Source organism: Aotus nancymaae, unplaced genomic scaffold (assembly GCF_030222135.1).
Source record: "Aotus nancymaae isolate 86718 unplaced genomic scaffold, 86718_ANA_hifiasm-v0.15.2.pri h1tg000002l, whole genome shotgun sequence".
In the NCBI taxonomy this organism is placed as follows: domain Eukaryota; kingdom Metazoa; phylum Chordata; class Mammalia; order Primates; family Aotidae; genus Aotus; species Aotus nancymaae.
Genome location: NW_026988413.1, coordinates 25,637,096 through 25,655,009, shown reverse-complemented (window position 1 = coordinate 25,655,009; position 17,914 = coordinate 25,637,096). Strand labels below are relative to the sequence as shown.

General features: G+C 36.9%; 1 protein-coding gene across 3 annotated transcripts in view; it reads left to right on the top strand.

Moving 5' to 3' along the window:
- The window catches only part of MKLN1 (muskelin 1), a 411,699-nt gene that overhangs the window by 351,442 nt on the left and 42,343 nt on the right, over positions 1-17,914 (top strand). For all 3 annotated transcript variants that reach the window (XM_064373441.1, XM_064373440.1, XM_021673780.2), the window contains 2 exons: positions 2,433-2,654; positions 6,734-6,863. In XM_064373441.1, coding sequence (XP_064229511.1) covers positions 2,433-2,654; positions 6,734-6,863 — 352 coding nt within the window. The remainder of the gene's footprint in view (positions 1-2,432; positions 2,655-6,733; positions 6,864-17,914) is intronic.

Sequence of the window (17,914 nt, the reverse complement as noted above, 5' to 3'; positions counted from 1 at the left end):
GGAGACTTTAAAAAAGAAAACCAAAGCAATGGAACAAAACAAATATTTATCAGTTGAGTTTAAGAACATTTTTCTGAGGAAAGATTTTACTTCACATATCAAATGTGCATATTGTATTCAGGAAAAATTGACCCAAATACTTAACTCTAAGACATATATTAATAACATTGACTATAAAAGATAAGAGATCATTTTATAGCAAGTAGACAAAATGATCAAGTCACCTATAAGAGAACCATTAAAATGTGACTGGTATCAGATTTCTCTATATCTACTTTCAGTGCCAGGAGATAATAGAGCAACATCTAGAAGACATTCAAGAAAAGACAGTATGAGCCAAGAATTATATATCTAGCCAAACTGTTCTTCAAGTGTAATAACTTTTTGTGGAAATTACTAGAAAGTGGAAAGTGAGCTAGCCAAGAAGTATCAGGGAAAACTTGAGTTGAAGAATTGAAGATCTCAGCTCATTGACATTCTCACTGGGTTTTGAGGCATTTTTGGAGGTTTGTAGAAGGGAGGGTGGTAGGTTGGACAACAGTGGATACTTAGAAGGCTTTATAGCAGTATCTTCACATTTTGTGAGGAGATTATTTTGAACCCAGCCAAACCCCTACTAATCTTGTATTCCTGTGGTAGGGTAAAATAAAGTCATTTTCAGGTTCAAAAAATATTTTTTCCCAGGAAAATAAGTGGTTATCCACTATTTGATTTTAAAAGTTAAATATCTAACCTGGCATAATAAATGAATAGTATTTCCACTTCTGGCTTTAAAGATTTTTGGAGTCTTTGATAGAAAACATATTATCACATAGAGTTTAATAAGTTTCTAGTTTTTCAGATTTTTTCAGAGATTAAAAATGACAAAACAAATCAAAAGAGTGGAAATCAAATATTAAAAGGTTTTTTGGTTTAGACTGGTGTGCTAGGAAGAAATACCAAGATAAAGATGTTTATACTTCAGCCCTGCAAACAAATGAGAATAAGTCACATCAAAATTAAGCTTGAATATCCTCAAGAAGAAAGAAACTCTCTGTAGCCATACGAAGTAGAAAGGTGGGGGCTGGTAACAGAGATTGACCGTTAGCATATGAGTTAATAAAAAATGGAAATAGGCTCATTTAATGTGAGTCCCTCAAGATTTTCAGCATAGTTCCCAGATATTTGGAATAATTGAGTCTGAAGTACTTGAGAAGGGTAATGTGACCTAGTTCCAGTGGAGCCGTCAACAGAGGCAGTAGTTGGATGGGACCAAATTGAGTTGTCTTCAGCAGCATGCTGGTTTTAACTATATGATCATTTTAAAAATAGGAATACTTTCTGTGGTGTGCCAGAGATCTTTGTTTTTCAACCATATTTACCAAGATTTCACCTTGGGGAATAAATTTTCATCTTAATTTATGGAAGGCTTTGAGAAACGTAGGAAATGGCTAATGAGGTGGATCTTTTTAGTGGTAGGTAAGAATTAGGAGATGTTAGAATCTTTTCTTTTTAATAATAATTTTTTAAACCTTTAAAATTATGAAAATAGCCTTTTATTTAAAAATACAAAAATTGATAAATAGTAATTTGTTGGAGAATTAAACATAAAATGTTTAATTTTTTTTTTTTAGCAAAACATAGATATTTTATGTACACAATTTATTCTTTAATATAAATGCCACTTATGTTCAACATTTAATTCCCAACTTGGATTTATGTATTATTTGAAACAGAATTTGATTCTTATTGTCTTGTGACAAATGGCTGTTTTCTCATACATTTTTATGAAAAGCTATAATCTTGAGTTAAAAGAATGGAAGAATAAAGCTTAACTTTTAAACATGAAGTGTATAGCTTAATTGAAAGAAAATTAAATTTATAGTGCTATGTTAAAAGGCAGAGTTCTTCACACTGTAAAAGGTATTCTGGAGACTTGATTGTTGTAAATGTCTTTTTGTTTGTTTTACTATTTTGTAATGTAATTTGAAGGGTTTTATAAAAATAAATACAGAGAGGTGAATTTAGCTGCATCAGTCTTATTTGCATCTCTTAATAAATGGTAGCAATATTAATAGGATGCTTGCCTAGAATGAAAGAAGGGAATTTTTATAAGGAGGGTATGATCACCATCCACCCAGAATATGATAAGTATTCACTCTTACATATAAATCAATGCCTCATGTATCATTGGTTGATTCTGATTAAAATTATACAATTTCAGGAAAGCAGAAAGCTCTTTTTCCCAACATGTTTTCACTCTCACTGGGAAAAATGGCAACTTGAAAAAGTATTTAGAAACTTGCCTACGATAATCAGGGGTGGTATTTAGTGTCATTAGGGGCAAAGTTTAGGGTTTTTTTGAGAATGTAAAACTGCACATGTTGGCTTTGTTTTAGCACATATGACAGGAACAAACTAAACCTATTCAATCTGTTGCCTTCTTCTGATAGATGTGTATGGACTCAGAAAAACATATGATCTACACTTTTGGTGGTAGAATTTTGACTTGTAATGGCAGCGTAGATGACAGCAGAGCCAGTGAACCACAATTCAGTGGCTTATTTGCTTTCAACTGTCAATGTCAAACCTGGAAACTTCTTCGAGAGGACTCCTGTAATGCTGGGCCTGAGGACATCCAGTCTCGAATAGGACACTGCATGCTATTCCACTCAGTAAGAATATTCCGTATATTGCATAAATGTTATTTTGTCGTGTCTGTCTAGACAGGAAAAGAAGTGGTGAAATCTAATTCTTCAGAAAATGATTAAAAACTTTTCCTTAGGAATAAATGATTAGTGTAGCAATGACAGAGAAAGACAAAACTTCTCTAACTGTGAACTGTTTGCTAATTATGAGACTCTTCCCATCAACCTGGTAATTTCCAAATAGTTATTACCCGACTACCAATCTGGGCAATCTTATGACTAATTTCGCAGCTTATGTAGATTTTGTAGCTATGTTCTTTTCTTATGCCTTTTCATTTACTAACTTTTCTTACAGTTATTCTTTTACAGTTACGTCTTTCTTAGACAATTTCTTTCTCTCTTATTTTCCCCTCTGCTATTCCCCATTAAGAACAAATAATTTAAGATTTGATTTTATAGCATTAGAATTTAAATGTATCAGCAATGGTCAGGCACAGTGGATCATTTGAGGCCAGAAGTTCAAGACCAGCCTGGCCAACATGGCAAAACCCCGTCTCTAGTAAAAATACAAAAATTAGCCTGGCGTGGTGACCTGCCTGTATTCCAGCTACTCGGGAGGCTGAGGTGGGAGAATCGCTTGGACCTGGGAGGCAAAGGCGGCAGCAGTGAGCCAAGATCATGGCACTGCACTCTAGCCGGGGTGGCAGAGCGAGATTCTGTCTCGATAATAATAATAATAGAAATAAATAAATAAATAAATTCAGCAAAACCCAATGTACAGACTTTTTTAAACCTTTTCAAATGTTTTAATGAAATCTTGATCTTCTTTCAATGAACACAGCTTTAAAACAATATGGAATGTTTTATACATGTTCTTTAACATGTATTTTAAACATGTCTTTCTCTACAAAGTAGAGGAGAATATAATTAATACTTTTTGTGTACTCATTTGTTAGTTTCAACAGTTATCAGTAATCTGTTCATTTTTCATACAGCTACTCTGCTTTAATTTCATTCACTTTCTTGATCCTTTGATTTTTAAGTTTATTCTTAAATTTTATTGTGCTGGAGTATTTTTTAAATATTTATTTCTTTTCTACATCTTGTTATAGCTCATGCTGTAGTGTTTTAAAGCATATCCCAAATACTGTATCATTATACTTGTAAATACTACTATACTTGTAAATACTACTATATTTGTAAATACTACTTACACAAATACTGTATCATTATACTTGTAAATACTACTGTTAGACTATATAGTGTGTAAGTCTAACAGATGAGGACTTTTTAAAAACATAGTTGCCTTTGGGTATGCTAGTGCACACCTGCAGTCCCAGCTACCCAGGAGGCTGAGGATTGCTGGAGTCCATTTCTGGGCCACATTGCACTGTGCTGATCAGTTGTCCACACTGATTTGGCGTCAGTGTGGTTACCTCCCAGGAGCGAGGGACCACGTCGCTTAAGTAGGGGTGAACTGGCTAGGTCAGAAACAGAGCAGATCAAAACTCCCATGTTGATCAATAGTGGAATCACGCCTGTGATAGCCACTGTGCTCTAGCCTGGGCAATATAGCAAGCCTCTTAAGAAAAAAAGAAAGAAAAAGGAAACACAATTGTAATATCATTATCAACCAAAATAAAAGCAGTTTCTTAAATACCATTTAATACTCTATCTGTATTTTTTTCTAATATACTGAGAAATACCTTTTCTTAGTTGGTTTGTTTAAGTCAAGATTCAAAAAAGGTGTTTTGCATTTGGTTGTTATGTCTCTTACATTTTAAAAAAATCCTTAATAGTACTCTTTCCTCCTATTCCCTACCCCCCAATATACAACCCACTGAGACATTTGTGCTCTAGAATTTCCCAGATTTCCAGTTTTGATTTTGATTTTTTCTTCATAGTGTCATTTAATGTGTTCCTTTTTCATATTTCCTAAAAACTGGTAATTGCACCTGGAGGCTTGATTTTAGATTCACTATTTTTTTTTTTTTTTTTTGGTGGGAGGTGGTGGGCCAGGGGAAATGGGCAAGAACACTTCATAGACACTCTCATTGTAAAATATGAAGAGGCATTTAATAATTGGTTGTCATACTTTTGATGATGTTAATAGGTCTGGGTGTTATTAGCCTGACTGATCAATTACAGAGTTTTCTTTCAAACTTTTACCTAATGGTTTTTATAGCCATTCATTGCCTAAATTTTGTTAAGATGTATAAGATGGTGATTTTTCTAATGATGTCATTTCCTCTTCATTTGTTAAGTGTGTGATTCTCCTATTACAAAAGAAAAAAATTCCTCTCTTAACTTTTTGGTTAACCTGAAATGTAAAGCATACTGAATAGGCAGTATAAATGTCTCATTGTTTTCCTTTATTGATTTTCATATGAATGAGTTAACTTTGAGGTTCCAAAGTTAACCGTGATATGTGTACAAAAATTTCATTAAGAATTTTACATATTTGATGTATTTCTATCCAATGCCATCTTCTTCTTTTATTTTGAGACGGAGCTTCATTCTTGTTGCCCAGGCTGGAGTGCAGTGGCCCAATCTTGGCTCACTGCAACCTTTGCCTCCTGGGTTCAAGCAATTCTCCTGCCTCAGCTTCCCAAGTAGCTGGGATTACAGGCTTGTGCCACCATGCCCAGCTAGTTTTTTGTATTTAGTAGAGACGGGGGGTTCACCATGTTTGTCAGGCTGGTCTTGAACTCCGGACCTCAGGCGATCTGCCTGCCTTGGCCTTCTAAAGTGTTGGAATTACAGGTATGAGCCACCACACCCGGCTACTTTCTTGATACTAAAATTTTTCTTTTTGGCTAGATAGATATAAAGATACTTATGCATTTTTTTCATAAGAGAAAAATTAAATCATGAGTTCATACTGATATGTCTCATTCAAATAAAATATTTTTTATATTAATGTCTTCTTTTTTGTTACTTTATATTTTTTCTTTTTTTAAAGACAGGGTCTTGCTCTGCCACCTCGTCTGGAGTACAGATCATAGCTCACTATAGCCTCGAATTTCTGGGCTCAAATGATCTTCCCACCTTAGCCTCCCAAGTAGTTAGAACTGTAGGTGTGTGCCACTACACCTGGGTTTATATTAGTAGTAGTAGTAATAGTAGCAGCAGCAGCAGAAGCAACAGCGGCAGCAGTAGCAGTAGTAGTAGCAGTAGAGACGGGACCTTGCTATGTGGCCCAGGCTGGTCTCAAGCAGTCCTTCCACCTTGGCCTGCCCAAGTGCTAGGATTACAGGTGTGAGCCACCCTGCTGGGCCTATTTTTGTTTCTTTTAAGGTTAAAATCCTATGTCATAACATTACTTGCTTTGTCTGTCTATAATAGCTTTCACAGTAACAAAGCTGAAAACAAAGATTTAGTAACAGAATCACTGAGTGCTGTTTCACATTGGTTTCTGATTATTTTTCTGTTTAGGATTTAGACTTCTAGTGATAGGTAGTCAAAAAGTATGTATTAAAATCTCTAGAAATACTGCTTCTCTATGTGATTATATCTTTATGTACAGAGAGGTTTGTTTGTTGTTTTTTCCCCAAAATTTTAGGGTTTTTTTTCATTTGAGTTAATTTTGACTTCTAATTAAATAAAAATATATACATGGTTATAAAGTCAAAACCATGTGTCAGGTATTTTTGGAGAAGTTTGGTTTTTATCCCTGTCTTCCTGCTCTGTTCCTGCCACTATAGGTAACTGTCTTTTATTAGGTTTTGGTTTATCCTTCCTTTGTTTTTGAAAAAATCTCTTCTCTCGCTCTCGCTTGCATGCTCGCTCTCTTGCCTTTCCCCCTTCTTTCCCTCTCTCCCTCTCTCTTTGTCTCATGCACAGATATTCCTTCTTCTCCATTCCTACACAAAGGAAGCAGCAACCTACATATCTTTCTGCACCTTGCTTCTTTAACAGGATGTCCTAGAGGTCACCTTTTAGCAATGTATAGAGAGCTTCCTCTTTGCCTTATATTCCAGTGTAGTATTCCTTTGGGGTCTGTTGTAAAATTACTTTTGTAGAGGTTTCAGTTTTTAAAGGATCATTCCGAGTTCTTCATGGAAGTGACAACTTTCTCCTTTCTTCTTTTTTTTCTTCTTTTTCAGAAAAATCGTTGCTTATATGTATTTGGTGGCCAGCGATCAAAGACCTATTTGAATGATTTCTTTAGTTATGATGTGGACTCTGATCATGTAGACATAATATCAGATGGCACCAAGAAAGACTCTGGGATGGGTAAGGGCATTTAGTGATTTCTTCTCTCATGTCTTAACTACTTCAGGTAGAAAACTACAGTTCGTTCTCTTTTCTTTCTAATCATTTTTCACCCTTTCTTTATTTCTTCAATTGAGTAATTCTGAATGAGAGAAAGAAAACTCTACCAGTGTATTCAGTTCTATCTATTTTTAAATATGTGAATTACTATTTCCTTTGAGCAGAAAGTATGTGAATTTCTAAATGAATTGTTTGTGTGTGTGCTTGTTGAGGGTGGGTTGCAAACATCAATATCTTAAAAATTTTTTATTCTATGTTTGCTAATTTTTTTCATCTTCTGTTTTCACTGTGGTGATCTTTATATTGGGCACTAGCATAGTAGTGAGGTGTTTGAAGGGGGAACTTCATGGGATTGGTAATACTTGATGAGTTTAAAAGCTCAGCATCTAAGAGGTTATTAGTAATATAATGGCTGGTTTGCTTAGATTATGCATATTGTCCTGGCATAATTATTAATAATGCTCCATTCATTTTCAAAAGTGTCCTATTTTGATCATTTATAGTTACCCTACATAGTAGTTCTTTGCCTGTGATTATTGTACACAAAAGAGTGGCTTTGATTAAGGCACAATAGTTAAAAATGCCAATTTGAACAATAGGGTGAGAAATTAGATCAGCTTGCTTTTCTTTTTAGCTGCTACTTATAAATTGGTATTTTTATTGTTAGCTCTTTTGCAAAATGTGCATAAAAACACCTGTTTCACAGACATTGTTTCTGGATATTTTATTAATACAAGCTTCCTCTAAAACAAAAACAACAAAAAGATTTTTTAATTAAAATAATTGTTCACATTTAAGAAGAAAAACTTGTTTATAAACAAACAGACAAAACGAAAGATAGACAGGGCACAGTCATGTATGCCTGTAATTCTAGCTAGTCTAGAGAGTGACACGGGAGGATTACTTGAGTCCAGGAGTTAAGACCAGCCTGAGAAACAAAGCAAGACACTGTCTACAAAAAGGAGGTTTCCAGATAAAAGTAGACTCAACAGATATGTTTAAGCATTGGGAAGAAAAATCCGTTGATGAGTAAATAGCATCTAATGTAAAAAATGAAAGATAGGGACACAACAGGAAAAGCAAAACTTTTTATAAGAAAGGAGGCATTATCACAGTAAATTCCTTGGCTTTACAGTGAGTGGTATTTCCCTAATCATAATGTAGAACTACAGTCAGTTTAAGCAAAAATTAGGATGAAATGTAGTGGGAAGATAGTGTAAGTGTAGTAAACATCCTTGTCTACTACAGCAGGAAGTCAGTAGATAATATCTAAAATAGTAGCTTAGCATATGATTTAGAAATAAGGACCTAAATAGGTAATAACATTAGTTACCCTATCTAAAATTGTCTTATTTACTTATTTATTTACTGTTACCATAGGATAGTGTAGAGCTATATGATTTAATCTTTGACTTTCTCTGGCTTTTAAGAGTTATTCTAACTTTCCATTAAAATAACTAGGAGGTCCAGGCCTTTAATCCTAGCACTTTGAGAGGGGAAGGTGAGAGGACTGCTTGAGTCCAGGAGTTTGAGACTACCCTGGGCAGCATAGTTAGCCCTCATCTCTATAAAATAAATAAAAGTCAAATAGGAGGAGAGAGGTAATACTCCTTCTACAATCCTGAGATGGCTCTCCCTGAAAAAGATAGTGAAGTTAGTAATGGATATGACAAATGATGTGTTGAATGACATGCTGACTCAGTGCTAGATTATGGATATAGTGGAACAAGGTAATCATAGTCTCTCAAAGTGCTTATAATCTAGCTAGTAAGTAATACATTCCGATGGATAATAGTTGCTACTCCTTATTTAGATGCTACCATATACCAAAATATCTTTAATTGGTGGTATTATTCTAATGTATAAGATGAGAACAGTTATGCAACTAGATAATGATAGAGCTGGGATCTAGAAGTTTGAGTGCAAGGAAGGTGTTTTTTCTGCCATGCTAAACTACTGCCCAAAATTGAAAGAAAAAGATGGCAAAGAGTGATAGTGACAGAGAACTAGGAAGATAAAAATTGACTATGACAAGTAGGCTTTAATGATAGGGTAACTAATGTTATTACCTATTTAGGTCCTTATTTCTATCATTCAAAAAATTTCTAACTAAGTTAGAATTATGTAATAATTTACAATATAAACTTACAATTCTTTACTCGTGGTTATGGCTAGCTTTGGAGAAATGTGTTAATTATTCTTTTTATTCAATTTTGTTGTGGTCGTAAACCACATAAAATGTGATCATAAAAGTATGCTCATTGTAGAGGATTTGAAAAAAGATGCAAAAATGAAAATATATCAAACTATCTAGAGATAATTTGTTAACATTTTGATATATTTCTATTTAGTCTTTTTAAAACTTACTGTATAAAAGTTGACACAATTTTATATTCTATTTTAAAATTTACATTAAGTTGTAAATTATTTTACCTTACATTAAAATAATTAAATTATTTTACATTACATAATTTTTACATTAAGTAAAAAAAATTTACATTAAGCTGTAAATGTAAAAAAAAGATTTTTTTTTCCATTATTGTGGTTTTATTAATGTGAACTGGAGATAGGAAAGATAAATGGGTTTATTCCCTAGTTACTGCTATAATCAGTTTTAATTATTTTTTTTTAGGGTTTATATTTTATTGCATTTTAGGTTCTTGGGCACATGTAAAGACCATGCAGTATTGTTGCATAGGTACATCTATGGCAATGCGGTTTGCTGCCTCCATCCCCATCACCTATATCTGGCATTTTGCCCCATGTTATCCTTCCCCAACTCCCTAGCCCTCACTGTCCCTCCCCTAGTCCCCCCCAACAGACCTCAGTGTCTGATGCTCCCCTCCCTGTGTCCATGTGTTCTCATTGTTCAACACCCACCTATGAGTGGGAACATGTGGTGTTTGCTTTTCTTTTCTTGTGTCAGTTTGCTGAGAATGATGGTTTTCAGGTTCATCCATGTCCCTACAAAGGACATGAACTCATCGTTTTTGATGGCTCCATAATATTCCATGGTGTATGTGTGCTGCATTTTCCCTGTCCAGTCTATCATCGATGGGCATTTGGGTTGGTTCCAGGTCTTTGCTATTGTAAACAGTGCCGCAGTGAACATACGTGTGCATGTGTCCTTAAAGTAGAACGATTTATAATCCTCTGGATATATACCCAGTAATGGGATTGCTAGGTCAAATGGAATTTCTATTTCTAGGTCCTTGAGGAATCGCCACACTGTCTTCCACAGTGGTTGAACTAATTTACACTCCCACCAACAGTGTAAAAGTGTTCCTATTTCTCCACATCCTCTCCAGCATCTGTTGTCTCCAGATTTTTTAATGATCGTCATTCTAACTGGCGTGAGATGGTATCTCAGTGTGGTTTTGATTTGCATTTCTCTAATGACCAGTGATGATGAGCATTTTTTCATGTTTGTTGGCCTCATGTATGTCTTCTTTTGAAAGTGTCAGTTCATATCCTTTGCCCACTTTTGAATGGGTTTGTTTTTTTCTTGTAGATCTGTTTTAGTTCTTTGTAGATTTTGGATATAAGTCCTTTGTCAGATGGGTAGATTGCAAAAATTTTTTCCCATTCTGTTCATTGCTGGTTCACTCTGATGATTGTTTCTTTTGCTGTGCAGAAGCTCTGGAGTTTAATTAGATCCCATTTGTCTATTTTGGCTTTTGTTCCCAATGCTTTTGGTGTTTCATTCATGAAGTCCTTGCCTATGCCTGTGTCCTGAATGGTTTTGCCTAGGTTTTCTTCTAGGGTTTTTATAGTGTTAGGTCTTATGTTTAAGACTTAAATCCATCTGGAGTTAGTTTTAGTGTAAGGTGTCAGGAAGGGGTTCAGTTTCTGCTTCCTGCACAAGGCTAGCCAGTTTTCCCAACACCATTTATTAAATAGGGAATCCTTTCCCATTGCTTGTTTTTGTCAGGTTTGTCAAGATCAGATGGTTGTAGATGTGTGGCGTTGCCTCCGAGGTCTCTATTCTGTTCCATTGGTCTATATCTCTGTTTTGGTAACAGTACCATGCTATTTTGATTACTGTGGCCTTGTAGTATAGTTTGAAGTCAGGTAGCATGATGCCTCCCGCTTTGTTCTTTTTGCTTAGAATTGACTTGGCTATGCAGGCTTTCTTTTGGTTCCATGTGAAGTTTAAGGTGGTTTTTTCCAGTTCTGTGAAGAAGGTCTTCGGTAGCTTGATGGGGATAGCATTGAATCTATAAATTACTTTGGGCAGTATGGCCATTTTCACAATATTGATTCTTCCTAACCATTAGCATGGAATGTTTTTCCATCTGTTTGTGTCCTCTCTTATTTCATTGAGCAGTGGTTTGTAATTCTCCTTAAAGAGGTCCTTTATATTCTTTGTCAGTTGTATTCCTAGGTATTTTATTCTCTTTGTAGCAATTGTAAATGGCAGTTCATTCTTGATTTGGCTCTCTTTAACTGTTATTGTTGTATAGGAATGCTTGTGATTTTTGCACATGGATTTTTGTATCCTGAGACTTTGCTGAAGTTGCTAATCAGTTTAAGGAGATTTTGGGCTGAGACAATAGGGTCTTCTAAATATACAATCATGTCATCTGCAAATAGAGACAATTTGACTTCCTTGTTTCCCAATTGAATACCCTTTATTTCTTTTTCTTGCCTAATTGCTCTGGCTAGAACTTCCAGTACTTTATTGAATAGGAGTGGTGAGAGAGGGCATCCTTGTCTAGTGCCAGATTTCAAGGGGAATGCTTCCAATTTTTGCCCATTCAGTATGATATTGGCTGTGGGTTTGTCATAAACAACTTTTATTATTTTGAGATACGTTCCGTCGATACCTAGTTTATTGAGAGTTTTTAGCATAAAGGGCTGTTGAATTTTGTCAGAGGCCTTCTCTGCATCTATTGAGATAATCATGTGGTTTTTGTCTTTGGTTCTGTTTATGTGGTGAATTAACGTTTATAGACTTGTGTATGTTGAACCAGCCTTGCATCCCCGGGATGAAGCCTACTTGATTGTGATGGATAAGCTTTCTGATGTGCTGTTGCAATTGGTTTGCCAGTATTTTATTGAAAATTTTTGCATGAATGTTCATCATGGATATTGGCCTGCAGTTTTCTTTTCTTGCTGAGTGTCTGCTGGGTTTTGGTATCAGCATAATTTGGTCTTACAAAATGATTTGGGGAGGATTCCCTCTTTTTGGATCATTTGGAATAGTTTCAGAAGGAGTGGTACCAGCTCCTCTTTGTATGTCTGGTAGAATTCAGCTGTGAACCCATCTGGACCTGGGCTTTTTTGGTTAGTAAGCTATTAATTGCTGCCTCAACTTCAGCCCTTGTTATTATTCTATTCAGGGTTTCGACTTCTTCCTGGTTTAGGCTTGGGAGGGTTTAAGTATCCAGGAATTTATCCATTTCTTCCAAGTTTCCTGGTTTATGTGCATAGAGTTGTTTGTAGTAATCTCTGGTGGTGATTTGTATTTCTGTGGAATCTGTGGTGATATCCCCTTTATCGTTTTTTATTGCATCTATTTGATTATTCTCTCTTTTCTTTTTTATTAATCTGGCTAGAGGTCTATTTTGTTGATCTTTTCAAAAAACCAGCTCCTGGATTTATTGATTTTTTTTTGAAGATTTTTTTGTGTTTCCATCTCCTTCAGTTCTGCTCTGATCTTAGTTATTTCTTGTCTTCTGCTAGGTTTTCAGTTTTTTAAATCTTGCTCCTCTAGTTCTTTCAATTTTGACAATAGGGTGTCGATTTTAGATCTTTCCTTGCTTCTCATGTGGGCATTTATTGCTATAAATTTTCCTCTAGACACTGCTTTAAATGTGTTCCAGAGAATCTGATAACCTTGTGTCTTGGTTCTTGTTGGTTTCAAAGAACATCTTCATTTCTGCCTTCATTTCATTGTTTATCCAGTCAACATTCAAAAGCCAGTTGTTCAGTTTCCATGAAGTTATGCAGTTCTGAGTTAGTTTCTGAATTCTGAGTTCTAATTTGATTGCACTGTGGTCTGAGAGACTGTTTGTTATGATTTCTGTTCTTTTGCATTTGCTGAGGCGTGATTTACTTCCAATTATGTGGTCAATTTTAGAGTAGGTGTGATGTGGTGCTAGAAGAATGTATATTCTGTGGATTTGGGGTGGAGAAAGAGTTCTGTAAATGTCTATTATATTAGGTTTGCTTGGTCCAGGTCTGAGTTCAAGTCCTGGATATCTTTGTTAATTTTCTGTCTCCTTGATCTGTCTAATATTGACAGTGGAGTGTTAAAGTCTCCCACTATCGTGTGGGAGTTTAAGTTTCTTTGTATTTCATTAAGAACTTGCTTTATGTATCTGGGTGCTCCTGTATTGGGCACATTTATATTTAGGATTGTTAGCTCTTCTTGTTGTATTGATCCTTTTACCATTATGTAATGCCCTTCTTTATCTCTTTTGATCTTTGTTGGCTTAAAGTCTTTTATCAGAGACTAGGATTGTAACTCCTGCTTTTTTTTTGCTCGCCATTTGCTTGGTAAATCTTCCTGTATCCCTTTATTTTGAGCCTATTTGTATCCTTGCAGGTGAGATGGGTTTCCTGGATGCAGCACACTGATGGATTTTGACTTTTTATCCAATTTGCCAATCTGTGTCTTTTGATTGGGGCATTTAGCCCATTTACATTTAAGATTAATATTGGTAATGTGTGAATCTGATCCTGCCATTTTGATGCTAGCTGGTTGTTTTGCCCATTAGTGGATGCAGTTTCTTCATTGTGTCAATGCTCTTTACTATTTGGTATGTTTTTGGAGTGGCTGGTACTGGTTGTTCCTTTGTATGTTTAGTCCTTCTTTCAGGAGCTCTTGTAAAGCAGGCCTGGTGGTGATGAAATCTCTGAGCAATTGCTTGTTCATAAAGGATTTTATTTCTCCTTTGCTTATGAAGCTTAGTTTGGCTGGATAGGAAATTCTAGGTTGAAAGTTCTTTTCTTGAAGGATGGTGAATATTGGCCCCTACTCTCTTCTAGCTTGTAGGGTTTCTGCTGAGAGATCTGCTGTGAGTGATGAGCTTCCCTTTGTGGGTAACCCGACCTTTCTCTCTGGCTGCCCTTAGGATTTTTTCCTTCATTTCAACCCTGGTGAATCTGAGGATTATGTGCCTTGGGGTTACTCTTCTTGAGGAATATCTTTGCGGTGCTATCTGTATTTCCTGGACTTGAATGTTGGCCTGCCTTGCTAGGTTGGGGAAGGTCTCCTGGATAGTATCTTGAAGAGTGTTTTCCAGCTTGGATTCATTCTCTCCGTCACATTCAGGTACACTTATGAAATGTAGATTAGGTCTTTTCACATAATCCTATATTCTTGGAGGCTTTGTACATTTCTTTTTACTCTTTTTTTCTCTAATCTTGCCTTCTCGTTTTATTTCATTGAGTTGATATTCAATCTCTGTTATCCTTTCTTCTGCTTGGTCGATTCAGCTATTGAAACTTGTGTATGCTTCACAAAGTTCTAGTGTTGTGTTTTTCAGCCCCACCAGTTCATTTATATTCCTCTCTAAGCTGTTTATTCTCGTTAGCATTTCATCAAACCTTTTTTCAAAGTTCTTAGTTTCTTTGCATTGGGATATTTTAGCTCAGAGAAGTTTGTTATTACCCACTTCTGAAGCCTGTTTCTGTCTGTGCGTCAGACTCATTCTCCATCCAGCATTGTTCCCTTACTGATGAGGAGTTGTGATCCTTGGAGGAGGAGAGGTGTTCTGGTTTTAGGTATTTTCATCCTTTTTGCAGTGGTTTCTTCCCATCTTTGTGGATTTATCTACCTGTGGTCTTTGTGGTTGGTGACTTTCAGATGGAGTCTCTGAGTGGACGTCCTTTTTGTTGCTGATGAAGTTATTTCTTTCTATTTCTTAGTTTTCTTTCTAAAAGTCAGGCCTCCCCTGCTGTAGGACTGCTGGAGGTCCACTCCAGACCCTGCTTGCCTGGAGATCACCTGCAGTGGCTGTAGAACAGTAAGGGTTGCTGCCAGTTTCTTCTTCTGTTTTCTTTGTCCCAGAAGGGTGCCTGCCAGAGGCCAGCCTTAGCTCTCCTTTATGAGGTGTCTCTTTGGTTATATGGAGGTGGGGGAGCTGCTTAAGGATACAGTCTGTCCCTTATAGGAGCTCAAGTGCTGAGCTGTGAGCTCTGTTGTTCTGTTCAGAGCTGCTGGGCAGGTGTGTTTAAGTCTGCTGCAGTGGAACTCATAACCACCGTTTTTTCCCAGGTGCTGTGTTCCAGAAAGCTGGGGCTTGGTTCCTGTAATTCTGCTGTCTTTTTTCAGAGATGCCCTGCCCAGCGAGGAGGTAGCCAAGTTACAGTCTGCCAGCAGAGGCATTGCTGAGCTGCTGTGGGCTCTGCCAAGCTGCTGTGTGAACTTCCTTGCAGTTTAGGGGTATAGCTAGAACTGCCATTGGTATCAGCCGTCTGCTTCAGTAATGGCGGACTGCCTCGGTAATGGTGGACTGCCTCGGTAATGGCGGATACCCTTCACCCAACAGAGCTGGACTGTCCCTGGTCCATCTGTGCTTGCTGTGAAACTCTCAATCCAGAGCATTTCAGATTGCTGGTCTTTGTTGGGGTGGGACCGGCCAAGCCAGATCACCTGGCTCCCTGTTTCAGCCCCCTTTCTTTCAGTTGAATGGGCGACTCTGTCTCCCAGGCATTGCAGTCTCCAGTTCAAACGGTGCCTGGATTTGTGTGAGGTTTTGTGTGGAGACCCACTTCGTCGGCTGAAACAGCTGCGCTGGAGACTCGTGATGCTCTTCCGTCCGGGAATCTCCTGGTCTGTGGGCAGTAAAAGTTTGGTTTTACTGTGGGCAGTAAAAGTTTGAAAATGCGGTGATCACTCACCCTCTGTGTTTTTGCTGGCAACTGCAATCCAGAGCTGTTCTTATTCAGCCTTCTTGGATCGGTCCTATAATCAGTTTTTCTGAAATCAGAATCACCATTTTTACTCTGTATGTTCAGTGTGTAATTGGATTACGCAATGGAATTTTCCTACAATGCAAATAAATTCATGAAGAATATTTGTTGACCACCTACTAAGTGTGACGATTTTCCTCTCTCCTTCTCTCTCCACTTAGTTCGTTGTCTTCTGTAGGTGCAGTATTATTTTAGGCACTTGGGATTCATCTATGGACCTGGAGGATAAGATCCCTTCCCTCAGAGAACTCACATTCCAGTGGAGAGAGACCTGCATTTGTATTCTAAGTATTGTGAAGAAAACACATTGGATGCTGTGATAATGAGTAACAGGGGAGGTCTCATTTAGACAGAGTAGGTTGGGAAACCATCTCTGAGAAGGTAATCTTTAAGATGAAAAGTAGAGAATTAGGAAGAACCATGTGAAGGACTGAGAGAACAGCAAGTACAGAGTTGCCAAGGCAGGAAAGAAACTGGAATGTTCGGAAATGGTGGCACTGATACAAGTTGAGGATGAAGACAGTTGGTATGAAAGAAGGTTAGAGATAGATAAGAGTCAGAATATTTAGTGCCTTGTTACAAATGCGAGGAGTTTGGATTTCTTTTCTGAATGAACTAGGAGGTTATTCAAAGGTTTAAGATAAGTGTCTTGATCTGAGTTTTGAAAATACCACTTCTTTGTTTAGGTGTACATTTTCCAAGTGGTTAATTTTGACAATATTCCTATGAGTTGCATTGTTCAAAGGTTTGTTTACTGAGATTTTTATGGCAGAGTTGAGCATCTGGTTAGAATTACTTAGAAAAATTTCCACCTAAAACTGTTGCAGTTATACTTGGAATTGAGGAACCTCAGTGTCTCTGTTAGCATATTAGAGTGAAATGGAAATTTTTCTCTGTTTTTTTTGTTGTTGTTGTTCCTCATCTCTCCCTCTCTCAATTTCTTCCTTTTCTCTCCTTCCCATTCCTTTTCCCATGCCCCTTTTACTCCTACTCCAACGTTCTTTCTCCTAGAGGATTCTAATATGTGGCTGGGATTGAGAACCTCTGTTGTGGCTCTCCAGAGTCAGTTTCAGTCCTTAGTTAACCTTAGGCAAGTTACCTAATGTCTCAGCTTTTGCTTCCACATTTGTAAATGACCCAAATTAGATTTTAAGGAAAACAGCGTCTCTGTTCATGGCTACTCTAGGAGTAAAGATGAGTTATTAACCCTCTAGTTTGGGCTGGTGTTACTGTTGGGTGCCTTAATTTTCACAAGAGGATGTTAATACTACCCTCAGATTCGCTAATCTTGCCAGTTAACATCAAGTCATGCCAGTTTGGCCTCATCTTCTCTCTGTTCCCATTGCTGCTTTGTATGTACTAGTTTGGGCTAACATCACCTATTTGGCCTCTGTCTCTAGACTTCCTCTCCCTATGTACCCCTCCCTACAACCCATTCTCCACTCCACAAGCAGAATACAGCTATTTGGTATTACCAGTAAAGAATAGACCCATATGCCTTAACATTTATACAGCAGATATTTTTTGGTCACCTACTAGGTGCCAGACAAGAAGCTATGCACTAGGAGTACAACTGTGAATGAAGGCCATATCTTCATGGAGTTACGGTTGTACATGCAGAGGAGAAATAAAATGACAACCTTACCTTTAGATTAGTGCTAATGAAGAAAAGAACATATTTTTTTAAAAATATAAGCCTGGTGAGTTTTCTTCCTCACTTAAAATCTTTTAATGGTTCCTCCCTGCCCTCAGGATTAAGTCTAAACTTAACATAATTCACAGACTCCTTTATGATATGCCCCAGTTTAGTTCTCCAGTCCTGTTCTTGGTATCTGTACTCTTCTTGCTGCCGACTCTGTTTCACAGCCACTGAATATTAAATCTTTATAGATAGTGTGTTTTACTTGCCTTTGAGATTTGCCCATGCTATTCCTCCTACCCGAATCACTTTTCCTCTCACCTCCAAGATCTAGCTAACTTGTACTGCTTACTTCACAGATCTTAGCTTGTAAATTATTGTTTCCCAAAATTCTCTAATGCCTTAAACCCAGGTTAGAAATGTAAACACATGTGGCTCTAGCCTTCATTGT